At 38.8% G+C, this 21,707-nt stretch overlaps 1 protein-coding gene across 2 annotated transcripts in view; it reads left to right on the top strand.

The window, feature by feature from the left end:
- FGF12 (fibroblast growth factor 12) overlaps positions 1-21,707 on the top strand; it is a 587,132-nt gene that overhangs the window by 355,525 nt on the left and 209,900 nt on the right. For both annotated transcript variants that reach the window (XM_004373566.3, XM_004373565.3), the window contains one exon: positions 11,851-11,961. In XM_004373566.3, the coding sequence (XP_004373623.1) occupies positions 11,851-11,961 (111 nt within the window). The remainder of the gene's footprint in view (positions 1-11,850; positions 11,962-21,707) is intronic.

The raw sequence follows: 21,707 nt of genomic DNA, 5'->3' as shown, positions 1-21,707 counted from the left end.
TGGCTCCTGTTCTTCTGACCTCCGGTTCTTGGGATTGAGCTAGCAGCTTCCCTGCTGATCTTGGGATTCATGAATCTTCACAGCCTGTGAGCAAGAACGCTGCTCTCCAACCTACCGATCTCGGGTTCACCAGCCCCTGTGGCTACGTGAATCAGGAGAAGCCTCTATCTTGATCCACGGACTGGGGAAATTCCAGCCTCTACAATCACGTGAGCCACTTCCTTGATATAGATCTCCCTCTATATGTATTTAAACGCTTTACTGGTTTTGCTTCTCTAGAGAACCCAGCCTAAGACACACATCTTTCTGATTTTAAACCACACGGTATCCCCTTATTCTGTTCGAATGACTGCTTCTTGGTCTATGTACAGGTTCCTTATGAGTACAATTAAGTGTTCTGGAATTCCCGTTCTTCACAATCTTATCCATAAGTTGTTATGATACACACAGTAGAATGCCTTTGCATAGTCAATAAAACACAGGTAAACATCTTGATGATATTTTCTGCTTTCAGCCATGATCCATGTGACATCGGCAATGATATCCCTCCACCCAAGTCCTCTTCTGATTCCAGCTTGAATTTCTGGCAGTTCCCTGTCAGTGTACTGCTGCAACTATTTTTTGAATTATCTGTGGCAAAATTTTACTTGCATGTGATATTAATGATATTGTTTGACAGTTTTTACAATCCGTTGGATCCCCTTTCTTTGGAACGAGAACAGATATGGATTTCTTCCAGTCAGTTGGCCAGTAGCTGTCTTCCAAATTTCTTGGCATAGAGGAGTGAGCACTTCCAGTGTTACCTCTGTTTGTTGAAATATCTCAATTGGTATTCCATCAATTCCTGGAGCCTTGTTTTTTAGCAGTGCCTTCAGTGCAGCTTGGACTACCTTTTTCAATACCATTGGTTCTTGAGCATATGCTACCTCCTGAAATTGTTGAACGTTGACCAATTCTTTTTGGTACACTGATTCTGTGTATCCCTTCCATCTTGTTTTGATGCTCCCTGTATTGTTCGATATTTTGCCCATAGAACCCTTCAATATTGCAACTCAAGGCTTCAATTTTCTCTTCAGTTCTTTTGCTTGAGAAATGCTGAGTGCATTCTTCCCTTTTGGTTTTCTAATTCCAGGTCTTTGCACATTTCATTATAATACTTTACTTTTTCTTCTCCAGCCGCCCTTTGAAATCCTCTATTCAGCTCTTTGACTTCATCGTTTCTTTCTTTTGCTTTAGCCACTCTACATTCAAGAGCAAGTTTCAGAGTCTCTTCTGACATCCATTTTGGGTCTTTTTTTTCTTTCCTGTCTTTTTAATGACCTTTTGCTTTCTTTATGTATGATGTCCTTGATGTCTTCCCACGACTCATCTGATCTTCAGTTAGTAGTGTTCGATGCATCAAATCTATTCTTGAGATGGTCTCTAAATTCAGGTGGGATATACCCAAGGCTGTACTTTGGCTCTCATGGACTTGTTTAATTTTCTTCAGCTTCAGCTTGAACTTGCACATGAGTAATTGGTGGTCTGTTCTGCAGTCAGCACCTGGCCTTGTTCTGACTGATGATATTGAGCTTCTCCTTCTCTTTCCCAGATGTAGTCAATTTGATTCTGGTGTATTCCATCTGGTGAAGTCCAACGTATATAGTCACCATTTATGTTGTTGAAAAAAATGTATTTGCAATAAAGAAGTTGTTGGTCTTGCAAAATTCTATCATGTAATCTCTGGCATCATTTCTATCACCAAGGCCGTATTTTCCAACTACTGATCCTTCTTCTTTGTTTCCAGTTTTCACATTCCAATTGCCAGTAATTATCAATGCATATTGATTGCATGTATGATCAATTTCAGATTTCAGATATTGGTAAAAAATCTTCAATTTCTTCATATTTAGCATTAATTATTGGTGTGTAAATTTGAATAATAGTCCTATTAATGGGTCTTCCTTGTAGGCGTATGGATACTATCCTATTACTGACAGTGTTGTACTTCAGGATAGAGCTTGAAATGTTCTTTTTGACAATGGATGTGATGCCGTTCCTCTTCAGTTTGTCATTGCCAGCGTAGTAGACCATATGATTATCTATCCAATTCAAAATGGCCAATACTTGTCCATTTCAGCTCAGCAATGCCTAGGATATCTATCTTCAAGTGTTCCATTTCATTTTTGACAAATTCCAATTCTCCTAGCTTCATGCTTCTGTACATTCCACTTTGCAATTATTAATGGATGTTTGCAACTGTTTCTTATTGTGAATCATCCACATCAGCAAATGAAAGTCCTCAAAGTTTTACTCCATTCATAACATTAAGGTAGACTCTACTTTGAGGGGGCAGCTCTTCTCCTGTCTTATTTTGAGTGCCTTCCAACCAGAGGGGCTCATCTTCCTGCACTATATCAGACAGCATTCCACTGCTGTTCATAAGGTCGTCACTGGCCAGTTTTTTTGGAAGTAGATCACCTGGTCCTTCTTTTTAGTCTGTTGTAGCCTGGACGCTTTGCTGAAACCTGCCCACCATGGGTGACCCTGCTGGTGTTTGAAATACTGGTGGCATAGCTTCCAGCATCCCAGCAACACGCAAACCACCACAGTATGACAAACTGACAGATGAGTGGTGGCTTATATGATTACTACGAATTTAATTGCTTATCTGTTCATTTTCTATCTTTCTTACTGCAGTGCACACTTCATGTTTATTTTCTGTTATATCCAATGGTGTGTTGTGCTGGAGTCTCTTGTGCTCCTCTCCTCCCAGCTCTCACTCTGCGTTCAGTGATGTCAAGTGTAGTTTTAATTCGGCCATGGTAGGATATTTGCATCGTGGAAATCAGCACCATGGAAATCACATTTTGTTTTGTTTTGTTTGAGAGGTGGTTTTCCAGCACATCATAGGTTACACTCCCTGTGCCTAGACAAATAACTACCGCAAACTCAGGTGCTCAATAAATAGTTGTTGTTTGAATGGAATGTGCCATTACTATCTAATGACTGAAAAAAATAGGTATGCACTTAGGCATGCAGGATGTTCTTGGAATTATTAACTCCTCATGGGGAGATCCATGGCCCTCAGGTAGATAACTGTTGATGTCCTCCAACACCTTTATTTAACAGAAGGGGAGACTGAGGACTAGGGGCAGGAAGTGACTCTCCTTACTGCATACAGAGGATTCTGCTAGGCTGTGGTGACAAGTGCATGACTTTATGCTTTCAGCTCTGCATGGTGTTCCTTTAAGCCTGTCTGTTGCAGTCTATTAAGTGAATGAGGGGCCTTAAGCTTGTTTCTCTTCTACTAAACAACATGTATTTTTAATGAGTTACATCTCTGTGTGGTTATAATTTTTGCAGCGTGTTTGAAAGCCCATATTAAGTTCTATCCCCTTTCAAATGTGTTACCGTATCCCATTTCTGATTTGTCTGGGGCTTTGTTTTATGGTATGTAAGTGTGCCTTGGTCTATTTCCTTTTGCTATGATTGGCCAGAAATGTATCTGTTTATGGACAATTTCCAATCCTAATAGTCTAATTTTAAAATCTGCAGCGGTGTAAGGGCCCAGAAGCACTTGACAAGAATCCCATTTATCAGCCTCTTCAATCCAACTTCCTTTAAGTGGGCAACATTAAACCTTAATACTGAGAGCCCATTTGTAAACCCACAGAGACTGATTAAAAAACTCCATCAAACTGCTCCACAAGCCGTGCTTAACATTTACAAAGAATTTTGCATTTTCAGGATGCCCGATAGTCTTTTCAATTCCCTGTCTTAAGTTCAAACCAAGGAAACAGAAAGTTGTATATAGTGGTCCATCTGACTTATCCCAAAGCTTTCTGGGAGGTCAGGGTTGGAGAGGACCTTGCACTGTCACTCAGAATGCCCCAGCTTTTGGAGACATTCATGTCCTTCACAGCTCTGACCTTTTTTTTTTTAACTTCTTCCTGGTTGCTTATGTGCAGTGACAGAATACTCACTTACTTAGGCAGCCTGTTTTGTCTTTGAATATAATTTATAGGAAATTCTTATCTGTTTCCCTGTTACTTTCTTCCATTGGCCCAAGTTCAATCACCATGCAGCCACTCAGAACAAATTAGCTCTTTCTTCTGTGGGCCCTTAAGAATGTGAAGAAAGGCCTCACATCCCCTGAGTCCTCTCTTCTATGAGCAGCCTATCAACCTTCCAGACTTCCATTGTCCACATGAAGGCCCTTTTAACCGTCTTCATTTGGTTCCCTTTCCTCTGGACACGTTTCAGTTTGCTGATCTCCTTCTTTACTGTGTTCAGTGAGGGAGATTGACCAGAGCCATAGACTCTAGCTAGAGCTGCCTTCTCATTTACTAACTCTCTAATGTAGGACTGGTGTCCTGGGGGCGCAGTGGTTAAGAACTCAGCTGCTTACCAAAAGGTCAGTAGTTCGTATCTACCAGCTGCTACTTGGAAACCCTATGGGGCAGTTCTACTCTGTCCTGTAGGGTCACTATGAGTCGGAATCGACTAGACAGCAGTGGGTTTTTAATGGGTGACATAGGACAAGTGATGTAGCATTTCTGAACCTCTATAATCTCATCTGAAAAATAAGAATACACAAACATTCACTTGCTTTAAGTAACTGAATGTGTGTGTATTCTTATTATTGTACTGTTTAATTAGTACAATTGAAGAAATTGTGCTAAAATTGCCAGGAGAGTACCAAGTAGATGGGTTGAAAATATAACCATCATTATTGAAATGAGTACTGTTAATTCTCTAGATATGGACTCTATAACAAAGTTTGGATCACAGTTATTACATTTTTCATTTTAGACTGGAGTCTACATGGGGATAATTTTTCTGTTTGGATATAAATTCTGAATAGGCTAACTCTAGATAAACATTCCAATTTTAGTATCACAAGTTGTACACACACACATACATATATATATATGTGTTTCTTGCAGTTTCCTGTAACCCCTTTGCTTCCTCACTCCCACGCTTCAATAACTGAGGCACAATTAGGTGCCCCTCCCCTTCCTTCTTCTCTCTTCTCTACCCTTTTCCCCCTCCGGCCCCTCAGCCTACATGTGATACAGATTGTGTCTTGGCTGCCCTTTGGAAAGGAAAGGATGATGAACAGTCAGTATGTAGAAGATGGGTTCTTGTCCTAACTCTTGCTTGTTACCTGGGTGACATTGGGCAAGATACTTCCCCTCTCTCAGCTGGGGTAGACTAGCCCTAGATCAACATTTCAATTTTAGTGTCTTTTATCTTTGCAATTGATGAAGGAAGGGGTTGGAGTTCCAGGTCTCTTCCAGTTCTAAAATTCATTTTCTTTTTTGTAATCTTGTATTCATCTTGAGATGTGTGATCTGGCCGCCATGTATCTGTTTTGAGTTTCAGTGGTTTTTCTTGGTAACTGCTGCATAGCCCTACACTTCAAGCCAGCATGAATGCCCAGATAGTTCCTTCGGGTTTCGTTTTTCCCGATTGACTTTGAATTCAAAACTTCTGTTGACGCTGTCATGTCATCCCGAAGGCAGTGGTATTGATCACGAGTTGACATCCTTTACCTTCTTTCTCACTCAACTTCTTTGAGGGTAAAATTTCTCGTTTGCTTTTTTGGCTGCAATTATTATCTTTTAATAAACTTTTCGTAGAATGGTTTTAGTTTTATAGAGACATTATAAAGATAGTACAGAGAGTTCATGTATTTCCCACACTTAGTTTTCCCTATTATTGACATTTTACATTAACATGGCTTCTGCTCATTTTTGAACTGAGGACCTCTCATGTGTTAGGCCGGCATGATAATGAATAACGAGAAAAAGACATCATGTTTGGTAAAGAGCCAACGACAACCATCAATGAGATGGACTGACACAATAATGCGACAATGGGCTCAAACATATCAGCGATCACAAAGATAGCATAGGATCAGGCAACTTTTCATTCTGTTATACACAAGGTTGCCATGAGTTGGAGCCAACTTGATGGCAGCTATCAACAACAATGAAGTGAGTCTTGTACATTTGTCACAATTAATGAACCAATACCTATATATTATGATGAACTAAAAGTTACTTGGGTCATCGTTTTCCCCACTTCCTGCAGTGAGGTTATCTCACCCATTTATAACACAGATTATTTTGTCATAGTCTCCATTGCATTTTGGGATCCTTTGACATCTTAAATGGTTTTATAAATTTGCATACATTAAGGTACACTCAAAGTGCTGTAAAGTTTTGATAAATGCATAGTTTCATGTCTCTGCCATTACAGCGTCATATAGAATAGTTTCACTGCTAAAAAATCTCCTCATTCCCTGAATACCTGATCTTCTTAAAACTTTATAATTTTGCATTTTCTAGAATATTTTCTAAATGGAATTATGCAGGATAGCCTTTCATATGGATTTCTTTCACTTAGCTACATGTTTTTAATATTCATCTATATTTATGCATGGCTTGAAAGCACATTCCTTTTTATCACTAATGTTTGTTTTAATTTTTAAAAATGTTTAGATGTCCTTGACTCCAGGAATTAAATAATAATAAAAGAGTAGATTTATTTATTTATTAATATTTGAGCTTTGGTTTATCTAAGGCATAAATAAGGTAAAAATGCGTTCAAGATTATTTCAAACATCTGCAAATGAAGAGAGAAAACAGCCTTTGTGATGAGCATTGGTACAGATTCTCTTTCAGTATTCTGATGATTAAGTTGCAGTTATCTCGTGGTTACAGTTTTGGTCCTGTGTAACCTTCTTCTTTCAACTTAGTTTTCTTTGGCAATCCCTTCTTTCTTTCTTCATTCACACTCAATAAGTCATCTCTTCTGTTGATTTGATTTTCACAGTCTCAACAATCCATTCCCTCCTTTTATGTCCAAAGGGCTTAAAAGATCACTACTTCTTTCAAAGACAGAAAACTCACTTCCTTAGATAGCCTTAGGCAGATCACTACTTCCTTACTGGTCTTTTTACCAAATTTGGACACCCTGGTGGTGTAGTGGTTAAGAGCTATGTCTGCCAACCAAAAGGTTAGTAGTTTGAATCCACCAGGACCTCCTTAGAAACTCTGTGGGGCAGTTCTGCTCTGTCCTGTAGGGTTGCTGTGAGTCTGAATCGACTTGATGGCAATGGGTTTTGTTTTTTTTTTTTTGGTTTACCAAATTTACCTAACTAATTTTCTTGTCCCCAGTCTCTTTTCTATCAATCCATCCTCTACAAAGACACCAGAATAGTATTTCTAAAATACAGATTCCCAACAATGCCTACCAAGTAAAATGTAAAGCTCCTAATTTGACAGTCAAGACTCTAATTAACTGGAGTCCTATCAAACAAACCTTTCCAGAGTCTGCTTCATTTTCTTTCCCCATGTAACCTGTACCCATGGTTGCCAGGCTATGGAATTTTATAAACCAATAATAATAGTTATAATTGGGCATTGACATAGATTTGCCAACTTTTTAATTAACCAGGTGAAGTAAAACAAGTTGCTGTAAGAAATAGTCCCAAATTTGCACCATGGCCAAAAACCAGTAGAGGTTTATTTATTATTTACCTAACTGTCCAAAGTGGGTGTTTTTGATGGCTGCTGGCTTTTTTCCATCAGTTACTCAGGCACCCGATATTCTTCCATTTTGTTGCTCTGGCATCTCCTAGGCTTTGTCATCTAAATCCAGCCAGCGTTAAGAAAAGAAAATGTGGAAGAAGAACATTTGCTTTTAAAATCCTTGGCCTGAAAATGGCACACATCACTTCCATTTACATTCCATACGACACTCATTCATATGCCAGACCTAGCTGCAAGGGAGGTTGGGCATATGGTCTATCTAGGTGCCAAGAAAAAAGAGGAGATATATTTGAGTGAAGAGCTAGCAGTATTTGCCACACTACTTTAGAGGACAAAAGACAACAAAACAAACCCCCCATCCTCTAGTAATATGGCCATCCTTCAATAAAAAACAATATAGTGGAAGAATATTATCTTAGAGTCAAGGATAGTCATATAAATTGAACAAATTTAGCTTAAATTTTTTTTGCTCCATTGACCTTATTTTCCTTAATGTTATTGTTGACCTCTGAATGTTTGATGAGAACAGGCACTTATCTGCATATCAGCATTTGAGATACTCTACCCAATATACTGTGCATACCAGACTCTGCGTTATTTCCAGCGTGCCCATGCTAGTTTTTGCCTCCATCCATTGCTTCTTTGTCTGGAATGCCCTTCCTCTAGTATCATTGCCTATGAAAGTCCCACTCATTTCCGAGGTCCAGGCGAAGTGTCTGTGCCCAACCTCCAGACAGAATTAGTCCCTTGTCCTTGGTGCTATTATGCCACTCTGCTTCTGTCCCTCGTTTAGCAGCTACCCCTCGCTAGTGTTATATTTAATTATGTTTTACTTATTAGGCTGGGTGTACTCTGAGAACAGTACAGGTTTTATTCATCTCGTAGATTCCCAAGCATAATCTTTGTCAAATAACATGTGTTTGTTGAAGGCACCCAGGAGTCTAGATGTACCAAAAAGTCGTCCCATATTTTATCCCCATTCTTGAAAACACACCAAAACATGTTCTTTTTTTTCAAATTATAAAAGTCATCCTCTCTTATGATAGCCCAGCCTTTGTGGAAGCGGTGACTCTCGAGCTGAGTCTAGAAAGGTTGGTAGGGTTTGGGCGTGTCCAGCAGGCTATATACAGTGTTCTCTGACACATTCTCAGTGCAGGACATTTGTTCAATAGATGTTCAGGTCTTCTTTGAAACTTTTATAGTGCAGGATGTTCACTTTCATGAATTATCACATAATTAATACTCAAACTCCAAGCTTGTTCTTGCACGGATCTTGGGTGGGGTGGGGGTTGGTATAAAAGCCTAATGCTCATTATTCTTAAAGGGAGTTACCAGTCTGAATTTCCAGTGCCTCCACAGGGCCATGACTTCACCATGGCAAAGGAATGGTTAGTTACAGCTGCAGACAGAGGAGCATGTAGAAAACAATCAATCACTTGCAGGCATTCATGATTCAGCTGCTACACCAAGGAAGAGATGACTTTTTAAAGTTATCTTATCAATCTTATTGGAAATAAAATATGGATTATAAGATAGTTTTCCTTTCCCTTGTTTCTCTTCTATACCCTAGTCTTAGCCAACTTTACCCCTTCAATGATTATAGAAGCTCAGTTAATATTTTACTAAAAACAGAAACCAGCAGACAGAATCTGTTCTCAGAATGCTCTCTTTGCCTGAATTACAATGCCTCCTAGATTTTCATATTTGAAAAATTAGACCTTAGATTTTAATTTTTAGGGGCTCTTTTCCAGATCCTATCAAATCCATTTATTCATTTGAAAAATTTTCAGTGATTATAGTTAGGATAGCAATTATTTCTCCCATTATATAGACAGGAAAACTGAGACTCAGATGTCAAATAACTTGCCCAGGACCACACAGTAATTGTGGCTTAAAGCTGGGTCTTCTGATTTCAGATCTGGAGCTAAGGGTGCCACATCAAGAGCTGACTGTCAGTCATCTGGCCTCAGGCAGAGGCACATGGAGCAGTGTTTGCAGTGAGGTTAGCTAGCTGCACGCTCCTCCGAGATGTCCTTAGGATGTTGGATTGAGTGGCCCATAGAGAAAATGCATTAAGATGAGTTCTTCCTTTGGTTTTGCCACCACTTGGGGCAAAGTGTACTAATGTGCTCCAGGTAAATAGAGAAGGGATTTAAAGGTCACTTAGTTTAACTTCCAGATTTTATTGATAAGAAAATTCAGGCCCCTAAATTAAATAAATTGAATTTAACTCATAAGTAAATACATAGTTATTCTTCAGAATGTCTTCTTTCCAGTTGTTTCTTCCTCACCCTACTTCCTTCTTCCCAACTTTTCTTGGCATCTCTTTTGCTTCACATGACTAGTTTGAAGAAGACGTGTTTCTATAGGCGTCACTCCATATTCCTGAGTATGTGTGGTCAAGTTTTATGTACAGAAGACATAAGTATATTATATAGAAGCAGATCCATTCCCAAAGAATTAAATACATCAAATCCTTAATCACAATTCCCTTTTAGAAATGTGTTCAGTTTAACCTCAAGATTATGACCCCCGGACACCCTTACAGCTCAGTAGTGAAGTCACTCCTGAGGTTCACCCTTCAGCCAAAGATTAGACAGGCCCATAAAATAAAATGAGACTAAATGGGCACACCAGCCCAGGGGCAAGGATGAGAAGGCAGGAGGGGACAGGAAAGTTGGTAATGAGGAACCCAAGGTCAAGAAGGGGAGCGTGTTGATGTGTCCTGAGGTTGGCAACCAAGTCACAAAACAGTATGTATATTACTTGTTTAATGAGAAACTAGTTTGCTCTGTAAATGTTCATCTAAAGTACAATCAGAAAAATAATTTAAAAAAAAAATACCCTTCCAAAATGTGTTGTTTAGCACACAGTACCTAGTGTATATTGCCTGACCAAAAAAAAAAAAAAATAGAAATCTTGTAAATATTGGTTGAATAAATGGATTGCGAAATGAAGTTGGCTGACATATATTCAGTGATTGTCCTTCTGAGGATAGCATATTTCTACTTTCAGCAGTCATATGATTATCATCTTTGCCTCAATTTTTATGACCAGTATCAGCACTTTTCTGTTTTCTACTCATTTTTATGAAATAATTAGGGCTATAAATGCACTGGAATAGTCTAATTTTTGCCCAACACTATAGTAGAGGCAAAGATGGTGGCAATGCTACAGAAACTGTATTGTTGCTTGCAGCCAGCAACACAATGAGAAAGCTTCAAGTGCTTGTTTGTTAGCTGATGTGCACAAATCCATAGGCAGTATACAAAAATCAATTTGGTGGTGTCAGTTTGTAGGGAGTTCTTGAAAGTTGAGGACTTCTTCTAGTTTGAAATATTTAGAGAAACCTATGTGACTTCTTCTTTTTTCTTTTATTATTATTTGTACTGGGAAAATGACTTTTTGTAGGTGAGATATTTAGTGAGGGTGAAATCTGTGTTTGTGTGTACTGTCTAGTGACATCTCATGACAATGGTAGTTTTGACTTTGCCTGTGGTTTTTCTCCAACCCATCAGTTTGGTTTATTTTATTTACTTTGTTCTTGTTGTTGAGAATATACACAGCAAAACCTACACCAATTCAACAGTTTCTACATGTACAATTCAGTGACATTGATTACATTGTTTGAGTTGTGCAACCAGCAGCCATCTAAGGCACAACAATTGCTCTCTATTCACCTGGAGCAACAGAGGAAGAAGGAGAGTCAAGAATAAGAGGAGAAATAGAACATGTGGCTAATTGCCTCCATGAACAACTGGCTCCTTTGCTGTGAGACCAGAGGAACTGGATGGTGCCCAGCTATCTTCACTGAACATGATCAAAAGGGGGGAAATATAGAACAGAATTTAAAAACTCATCAGTTTTTGATGGGCATCCAGCAGAAATACAGCTTGTCCGAGGCCTTATTATAACTGATGGAAGCTTAGGAATTTTAATGTCATTTTGGCCTAAACAGTTATTCTGGAATGGGGCCATAAACTTGGTGGCATCTTGCAGTCAGACACCAGATGCCTGAAGAAGAGAAGTGATTCACTTTTTCGCATGCCTCTGTATTTTCCCAATCATAATTAGCTTTTATTTATTTACAGTTGGTTTACTGCTGCAAAGTATTATGACTCTGCCTCTAGTAGGAAAAAAAAAAAAGTAAAGCTATGTTACTGAAATATCCCCCTCTGCAAATACTTATTTCAATATCGAAGCCATTGGTATTCATGCATTTACTTAGAGAATCTTTTAAACAATTTGCAAATGTGCATTTTTATTAACTAAATAAAAATTTGAATAATCATTCCATTTGGTTTTGCAGAACCCCAGCTGAAAGGAATTGTGACGAGGTTATTCAGCCAGCAGGGATATTTCCTACAGATGCACCCAGATGGTACCATTGACGGGACCAAGGACGAAAACAGCGACTACAGTAAGGAATACTAGCTTTCTGCAATCCAGTCACAAACCCAGTGTATCTTAGATTTCAAACATGGCTGGGTAGCCTTTTGAACTATTTAACTGCCTGTAAGCTGGCATGTTTTCCTTTGTTCTTCTTGCCGTCATTTCCTACAGCATAGAGATGATGTGGGAAGAGAAATTACCTACTAAATGAGAAGGTGGAGACTTGAATGAGTTCCAGTTGTTGACTGGATAAGAATATTCCATCATCCCAGTGTTTGTAGTTAAAAAACCAAAACCAAACCCGTTGCCGTCCCGTCCATTCTGACTCTTAACGACCTTATAGGACAGAGTAGAACGGCCCCATAGGGTTTCCAAAGAGTTGGCTGGTGAATTTGAACTGCCAGATTTTTTATTAGCAGCCAAGCTCTTAACCACTGTGCCACCATGGCTCCATTTGTTGTTAGGATGATGATAAATACTCGCAGGAACAATGCAGACCTGCCAGCATTAGATGGCCTTTAAATCCTGGAACTAAATAATAAAAATGTTATAATAATTCTCGGAACTGAATTTCTGGCAGATCAAAATTACACCTTAAGATACACATTGAATGTAAGTATATGTATATGTTATTTTATTTTGAGTAATAGGAAAATTGCTGATTTTAAGAGAAAAAATATGATAAATTTTTATAGTCTATTTAACATGGTACTAAAGACAGGAAGACCTGTTACAAAATTTTGTTTATAATTTTTTGAGATAAATGTGTCAGATATAAAAATATTAATAATAGTGATCCTGGAGATAGTTTGTAGCTAGTTTAACTATGGAGTTGGCTAGTTTAATAACTAAAAAAAATCATCAAAGTATGACAGAGTATTTTTACATTTTAGAAAAATTTTAAATGCAAGCTTCGGACCCAAGAGTGATCATACTCCTGTCTTTCAGTTTCTGCATAATCATATACGAACTCGTGGAGGCAAATTTGCGCTACTCTAAAATTATGTTGGGTGCCATATTGTTTCCTAAAACGTCTCTGTATTCACTAATAGACCCTTGTGGTGATTACTGTTGTTAGTTGCTGTCGAGTCAGTTGCGACTCCTGGTAATCCCACGTGTGCAAAGTGGAACTGCCCTGCAGATTGGCTGTTTTCCATGTCGCCTCATGGTGGGTTCGAACTGCTAGCCTTTCAGCTAGTAGTCGAGCGCTTAACCGTTTGTGCCACCCAGGGACTTCGTTTGATCTTTAATGCCTGGTAAACAGTAAATCGGAGCCCTGGTGAAGCAGTGGTTAAGAGCTCAGCTGGTAACCAACAGTTCAGTAGTTCAAATCCACCAGCTACTCCTTGGAAACCCCACGGGGCAATTGTACTCTGTCCTGTAAGGTCGGTATGAGTCGGAATCGACTCAACGGCAACGGGTTTTGGTTTTAAAGAGTAAATGCTCATTACGTGTTTGTCCAATTGGGTTGTATTCTGATGGATATAATTTTGTAGGCAGACTGACAATCTGGTAAATTGCATATGCTATTCTAGCAAGCTTGATATTTTATAGCAAAATATCTTTTAAATTCATAATAAAGATTGGAGGAAAGATTTACAATCCCTAAAGCATGAAAATGCTCTTATCCATCCTCTTCTAAATTATTCTTTGTTCCCTCAATATTGCACGTGATAAAATAAGAATTACAATAAAGAAAAGATCTTATTATGAAGAATTTCATCCCAGTTTTCTTGCTCTCAGTTTTTTGCAAAGTAGTTGATTCGCCTGCTGTGGTTTGCATTGTTGAGCTGTGTTTGTGTGAATGTATTCTTTAAATGATTCAAGCTTTCAACTCAGGAGAGAAGAATGAGGCTGCTTTTCTCTTCGTGTAGGATTTCCATCTATTGCATCTGCGCTTCAATGTAGATTTAGTAAGGCTTCAAGTACAGGTGGAAAGAGCCAGGGGACTGCTTAGCTGTGGCAGCCTGTACTAACTCTGAGTTATCTCTTGATTTCAGTTTCTTTTTCTATAAAATGAAGCGGCTAAAGCAGATGACAATATTAACATTCTCTTTCAGCACTATCCAACCAAACTAAAAAAATAAATAAATAAATAAAGATTGAATAATTATAAATAGACGGAGATAGATTCAGTCCCTAGATAAGGAAATGGTTGTGTCCAGTTCCAAAGGAAGCAACCCTAACCCGGCCAGGTGTCCTGTAGACGTAAGCCTCTTCTCATGGGGCAGGGGTGGGGAGTGGGATGCAAGTGTGGGGTCAAACTAACACAAATCTTTCCTTCACTGTTTCTAGAAAAAATAATAGAAAGTGCATGCTCTGCTGATGCTGGGCCAATGGCTAGCATACAACCAAACCTACATATAAAAAAAAAAAAAAGTTGCTGTGGAGTCGATTCCGACTCATAGCAACCCTATAGGAGTGAGTACAACTATCCCATTAGGGTTTCCAAGCAGCAGCTAGTGGATTCGAACTGCCGACCTTTTGGTTAGCAGCCGAGCTCTTAACCACTGCACCACCAGTGCTGCAACACCCACCTAGACATACATACATTTGCACACACGTACTTGTGTATGTGTAATAAATACACGTATCAGCATAATGGCTGTATACATCTCTCTCTCTCTCACACACACACAGGGGGTGATACATTTGTCAAATGATTTTAGAAACGGTCTGAACCTGCAAACTTAAACTAATTTTAATATTAAGATAAGCTACTCTACACAGTTTTCGATAAACTGATATTACAAATCGTTTACGATTGTACAGAATATAAAAACGAATATAAATTCGTCTGGATACCCACCCCTTGGTGTAACATTTAATTGCAAACCCCAGTGCATTTGTCTCCTCTGTGCGCTCTCCCTGGGGCATCCTGTGCTCTTTCACTACCAGATGTAACAATGACACTGAATTTGGCATACGTGTTTTCATGCAGTTTTTGACACGTATATGTAGGCTTGCATCATTTATAATATTGTTTTCCACGCTTTTAAAGTTTTCATGAAAGAAGGTATTTCTGTATATATCTTCTGCTATGTCGTTTTGCCCCCAAATATTATGGTTGTGAGTGTCATGTTGTTCTAAGTTGCTGTGGAGTCGGTTCCGACTCATGGTGACCCCATGTGTGTCAGAGTAGAACTGGCTGTGACCTTTCGGAAGCTGATTGCCAGACCTGTCTGCCAAGGCACTTCTGGGGGATTTGAACCAACAACCTTTTGACTAATAGTCAAGCACTTAACCTTTTGCATCACCCATTCTCTTTTTGGTGGATGATTATAGTTTCTATTTCAGGGCAATTGCAAACGGAGTTGCTCAGATCATTCTTACAGAAGATGGAGAGGCCTTCCCTGACCATCCTTTATAAAATTACACATCCCACTTGTCACTCTCTGTCCTGATACCCTGCTTCATTTCTGTTATAGCTCCTATGATCACCTGATGTATATATTGTTTCTGTGTGTTTATTTTTGATCTTACCCCCAGCAGAATGTAAGTTCCACGAGTGAAGAGATTTTGTCTTGATCCCTGATGTATCTATAGGACCTAGAATGGTCTCTAACACATAAATAGCACTCAATAAAAATTGACCAAATAAATGGATGTCTCCTTGTACATATGTGTAAAAGTTTCTCTAGGTCATGGTCTTAGTTTCTGAGTTCTGGTATAAATAGAAATGTGGTTGGATTTAAAGAACAGAAATTTATTTTCTCACACTTTAGGAGGCTAGAAGTCCGCCTCAGTACATCAGCTCTAGAAAGACTCTGTAGGTTCTGAGGGGAAGATCCTGGTCTCAACTTCTTAAGTCCAGGAGTTCCTCAGCTCCTTGGTAATATACACGTGGCATCTGTCTTCCCCTATGTGTGCTTGCTTGTCTCTGTGTCTGTGCTGCTCCTTATAACTCAGAAGTGATTAGGTTTAGGACACTCCCTATACTGACAGCCCTCATTAACATAACAAAGAAAACCCTATTTCTGAATAGAATTCTATCCACAGGTATAGGAGTTAGAATGCCAACATATATTTTTTGGGAACACAATTAAATCCTTAACTGTTATAGACTAAATATTTCTACCCCTGCTCCACCCGTGCGTTTTAAACTCCTTCCCCCTTTCATTTTAGTAATTTTAGACTTCAGAAAAATTGCAGAGCAGTACAGAGAGAGTTTGCATATACTTTTCACCCAGCTTCTCCTAATGGTGCCATTTTACACAGCAGCAGTACAGTTATCAAAACCGGGAAATTAACACTGGTGTAATACTATTGAGTATACATTTTGTTCAGACTGCACCAGTTTTACACTAATGTAGTTTTTCTGTCCCCTCCCCATATTTTCATTGAAAAATTTCGAATGAAAATGAATAATTTTTACTAAGACTTTTTCCAAGCGAGGCTCCAAAAAAAACCAAACCAAACTGACTCATAGCGACCCTATAGGACAGAGTAGAACTGCCCCATAGGGTTTCCAAGGAGCCGCTAGTGGATTTGAACTGCCAACCTTTTGGTTAACAGCTGAGCGCTTTAACCACTGTGCCACCAGGGCCCCAAGTGGGAACTAGGAGTAAGACTATCAGAGAGGGATTTAAATTCTGCTCATGTTTTCTATGAGAAAAATTGTAAGTCTCTAAAACTGTTAAAATGCCTTTTCTTTCTCCATCTTGTCTGTGAGTAGGAGTAAAAGCAGTAGATTGTTTGAAAAAAAAAATCTTGTTACTATAAGCATCTGTCAGAAATGTTTGGTTCGCTAGGCACCATTAGGTCGAAACAGTCTTACCCTGGTATGTGGGGTAGAATTGATAAAGACACCTGTTCTTTTGTTCATGAAGAAAAGACTAATTACATGTAATTGAGTACAAGCACAAATGGGTTTGTCAGCAGTTACAGATAAGAATATCCGCAAATGTCATGATGACAAAAAATGCAAAATTGTATTGGAATCCTGGCGCGCATGCACACACAGACACAAAAGACAATGACAATTTGGAAGGTATTAATAGGAATATTTTACATAAAATTAGAAAGGTAATTATTCTGCTCTGCTAGTTATCAGAGGAGAGATACATTTGAAGAGGTCAGACGTGCTGGGGTGAAAACAAGATATTATAACCAAATGCTTTGTTCTCTTTTTCTCTGAACAAAAGCTATTAAGACCCATTTGAATATGGAATGAGCTCTCTGAAAAGTTACTACCGTGGTGAAATTGGAGATCTGCAAGCAGATGCTGTCTGGACACTTGAGAGGGTGTTACATGAAAACTCAATGACTTTTAAGGCCCCCTTCAGCCCTGAGATTCTTTTTAAAATTATTTTGAATAGGTGAATTAAGTATTTGGTACAAAATTGTGAGGGCACAGACAAGTATACAGCCCCTGACAGCCAGAGCAAGCTTGGCACGCCCAGCCAGGCCTTGGTGCTCTGTAGAACATGAACAGTTTCACAGAACACCAAATATAAGGCCACTGGGATGGGGAGGAATCAAGACAAAGGCAAGACCAACCGTAATCATGCATGAACACAGACACAATCAAGAACTTTGTCCACAAAATGGCCAAATATTTCCCTGTCCTGCTGCTGCTTTGACAGTCACAGCTTTAACCTTTCTCTGTTCTTCCTTTATAGATAAACCAAAAAAACGCATTGCCGTCTAGTTGATTCCGACTCATAGTGACCCTATAGGACAGAGTAGAACTGCCCCATGGAGTTTCCCCGGAGCGCCTGGTGGATTCGAACTGCGAGCCTTTTGATTAGCAGCTGTAGCTCTTAACCACTAAACCACCAGGGTTTCCTCCTTTATAGATAGGTAGCAATTATTAAGATACTCCATCATCATCATAGCATGACACCTGCTTTCTTAGAGCGTCCAATCCAAATCAAATTCCCATTTTTTTTGAACCCTAAAATTACCCTAACACATCTTTTTTTTATGTTTTTAGGGTATATATAACCCTAAAATTACTCTTAAAAATCCCTAAAATTACCTAACACAAGCCCAGGTCCTACAATAAGTCCTTTCTAATGCCCTCTTACTGAGACACCCTGCAGTTCTACCATGGTATGCATTTTCGTTTGTTGCTGTGTCATTAAACCTGACTTAGTTCAATCACCGGTGAGCTCCTGATGTTCTTTGGCTGGAAGGCACTGTCAACATAATTTTCTGTTCTTCCTTCTTCTGTCCACTGGCCAACGTTCTTGATATCTTCCAGAGATATTCTATTTTATGCATTCATCAACATATACAATATGATCTCTTTCTCTCTCTACCTACCTACCTACGTATCTATGTTTCAGTACCTTTTCTTTTTCACTTAAAATGTATACTTGCAAGATCTCTCCATTTTAGGACACATTTAATGCCATAATGTATTTAACCTAATTTCCTATGGATGGACATTTTCGTTGTTTCTAATATTTTGCTAGTACAAACTACGCTCTAAAGAATATCTTTGTACTTAAGTCATTTCACATGTCTGCAAGGATTTATACGCTGAATACTCAGAAGTAGAATTGCAGGGTCAAAAGGTAGGTGCTTTTTTTTTTAATTTCAAAAGATATCATCTCATTGGAGCCCTGGTGGTCCAGGAGTTAAGAGCTCAGCTGCTAACCAATAGGTCAGCAGTAGAATCCACCAGCTGCTCCTTAGAAACCCCGTGGGGAAGTTCTACTCTGTCCTATAGGGTTGCTATGAGTCGGAATTGACTCGACAGCAAAGGGTTTATTTTTGTTTTGTGTTTTTTAATCATCATTGCTCTCCATTGTACACATTTATATCCCCCACCCAACAATGTCTGAGAGTGTCCTATTTTCTTATCCTTTTGCCAACACTGTGTGTTACCAAACTTTTGATTCTTATCTGAAAGCGTAAGTTGTAATTTTACTTATTACGAGTTAGGATGAGCACTTACTCACAAGTTTCAAAAGCCATCTGTACTTTTTTCCCCTTTGAAATGCCTATTTATTTCATTCGCATTTTTTCTATTGGATTGTTGATCTCTTTCTTTTTATTTGTGGGAAGTCTTTTTATATTGAAAAAAATCAACTCTTTTTTACAGAAGGTGCAAACAATTTTGCTCATTTTTTGGTTCATTTTTGAAATACTTTGCCATGCTTTTCTGTTTTAATTTAAACATGCATTTATTGTTGTTAGGTGCTGTCGCGTTGCTTCTGACTCATAGAAACCGTATGAATAACAGAAGGAAACACTGCCCAGTTCTGCGCCATCCTTACAATAGTTGCTGTGCTTGAACCCATTGTTGCAGCCACTGCGTCAGTCCATCTCACTGAGGGTCTTCCTCTTTTTTACTGACCCTCTACTTTACCAAGCATGACGTCCTTCTCCAGGGACTGGTCCTTCCTGTAACATGTCCAAAGTATGCGAGACGAAGTCACGCCATCGTTGCTTCTAAGGAGCATTCTGGCTGTACTTCTTCCAAGACATATTTGTTTGTTCGTCTGGCATTCCACGGTGTATTCAATATTCTTTGCCAGCACCATAATTCAAAGACATCAATTCTTCGATCTTCTTTATTCGTTATTCAGCTTCTGCATGCATATGAGGCAGTTGAAAATACCATGTGTTGGGTCAGATGCAGCTTAGTTCTCAAAATGACATCTTTGCTTTTTAACACTGTAAAGAGGTCTTTTGCAGCAGATTTACCTAATGCAGTACACCATTTGATTTCTTGACTGCAGCTTCCATGAGCATTGATTGTGGATCTAAGTAAAATGAAATCCTTGACAACTTCAATATTTTTTTTCTGTTTGTCATGATGTTGCTTATTAGTCCAGTTGTGAAGGTTTTTGTTTTCTTTATATTGAGGTGTAATCCATACTGAAGGCTGTAGACTTTGATCTTCATCCGTAAGTGCTTCAAGTTCTCTTTGCTTTCAGCAAGCAAGGTTGTTTCATCTGCATATCACAGGTTGTTAATGAGTCTTCCTCCAATCCTGATGCCGCGTTCTTCTTCATATAGTCCAGCTTCTTGGATTATTTGCTCAACATACAGATTGATTAAGTATAGTGAAAGGATACAACCCTGACGCCCACCTTTCCTGATTTTAACTCATGCAGAATCCCCTTGTTCTGTTCAGACGACTGCCTCTTGTTCTATGTACAGGTTCTGCATGAGCACAATTAAGTGTTCTGGAATTCCCATTCTTCGCAATGTTATCCATAATTTGTTGTGATCCACACAGTAGAATGCCTTTGCATAGTCAATAAAACACAAGTAAACATCTTTCTGGTATGCATGTATGCCCTCAGCATCTCTTTCCTATTTAGAAAATATTTTTTCATTCCAAGATTATGAAAAATTCACCCAAGTTTTGTTTTAGTAATGTTATGATTTTATTTTTCACATTTAATGTTTAGTTAGTCTGGAATTTATTTCTGAGGTCCTTTGATTCTAGTCTTCTAATAATTGGTGTTTCTATCAGTTGTTTTTATAGTTTCTTCAGATTTGATGAACATAATGACTTCACCCTGATTTCACTATGAAGAAACACATTTCACAATGATTTGTGCCTGATTTTCAAAAATTCAATTGGAAATTAAAAAAAATTAATCATCCAGTTATGTTTTCTGTACAGTAACATATGATGTTTGACACCATCATTCAGAAGTATATAGACATAGCCAAAGCCAGCAGACGCTCTGTATTGCTAAACTATGATCAGCAACATGATCCAAATGATTGGTTGAGGAAAATTACCAAGGATACACGGTGTCTCTTATTAAAGGGCATCAGCGGTGCTGCCAAGAATTATAAAGATGTTCTCTTTCCCTAACAAGTGGCCTTTCTGGACAGGGAGTTCAGCTCATTCACCTACTAAAGCATTTCCTTTATAGTACTCATGGGACTGTAAAGGCTATGCTACATCCAATTATAGGGATATTATTTTCTTCTAGTGTCATCTATATTTTTAAGATTATATCATGGATTTGGATGTGTGAAATCACATCTACATGTTGGATAGAAAGAAAAAGAAATGCATGTGTTATCCTGCTGATTTTCTTTAAATAAGTTTATTTACATAATCTTGAGCAACACTTTGGTACATATAATATTGCTGCTCTTTTTTTTTGATTGTGCTTTAGGTAAAGGTTTACAGAGCAAATTCGTTTCTCATTCAATAATTTATACACAGATTGTTCTGTGAAATGGGTTGCAATCCCTGCAATCTGTCAGCACTCTCCCCATTAACACCCTGAGTTGTTCCCCATTTCCACTCCTCTGGTTTTCATGCCTCTTCCTGCTTTCTCATCTTTGCTTTTGGTCCAATGTTGCCCTTTTGGTCTTACATAGATGCTTGTTCTAAGGAGTACTTTCCTCTCGGGTGTTATTGTTTATTTTATGTTATTGTTGTTAGGTGCCATTGAGACAGTTCTGACTCATAACAGCCCTGTGTACAACAGAACAAAACACTGGCCAGTCCCATGTCATCCTCACAATCGTTGCTGTGTTCCAACTCATTGTTGCAGCCACTATGTCAGTCTGTCGCGCTCAGGGTCTTCCTGTTTTTCGCTGACCCTCTGCTTTACCAGGTGTGATATTCTCCCCCAGGAGTGCTCCGTCTTGATAACATGTCTGATATTCTGCTGAAAGGTTATCTCCAGGGATAGCTTCACTTCCAAGTTAGAGGGGTGTCTAAGGGCCATAGTCTCAGAGTTCCTCCAGCCTCTCTCAGACCAGTAGGTCTGGTCTTTTTATGAATTTGAATTTTGTTCTACATTTTTTCCCTACTCTAACCACAACCTTCTATTGTGATCCTGGTCA

The sequence above is a fragment of the Trichechus manatus genome, unplaced genomic scaffold (assembly GCF_000243295.1).
Source record: "Trichechus manatus latirostris isolate Lorelei unplaced genomic scaffold, TriManLat1.0 scaffold00026, whole genome shotgun sequence".
Lineage (NCBI taxonomy): Eukaryota > Metazoa > Chordata > Mammalia > Sirenia > Trichechidae > Trichechus > Trichechus manatus.
This window is presented reverse-complemented; position numbering and strand designations above follow the sequence as displayed.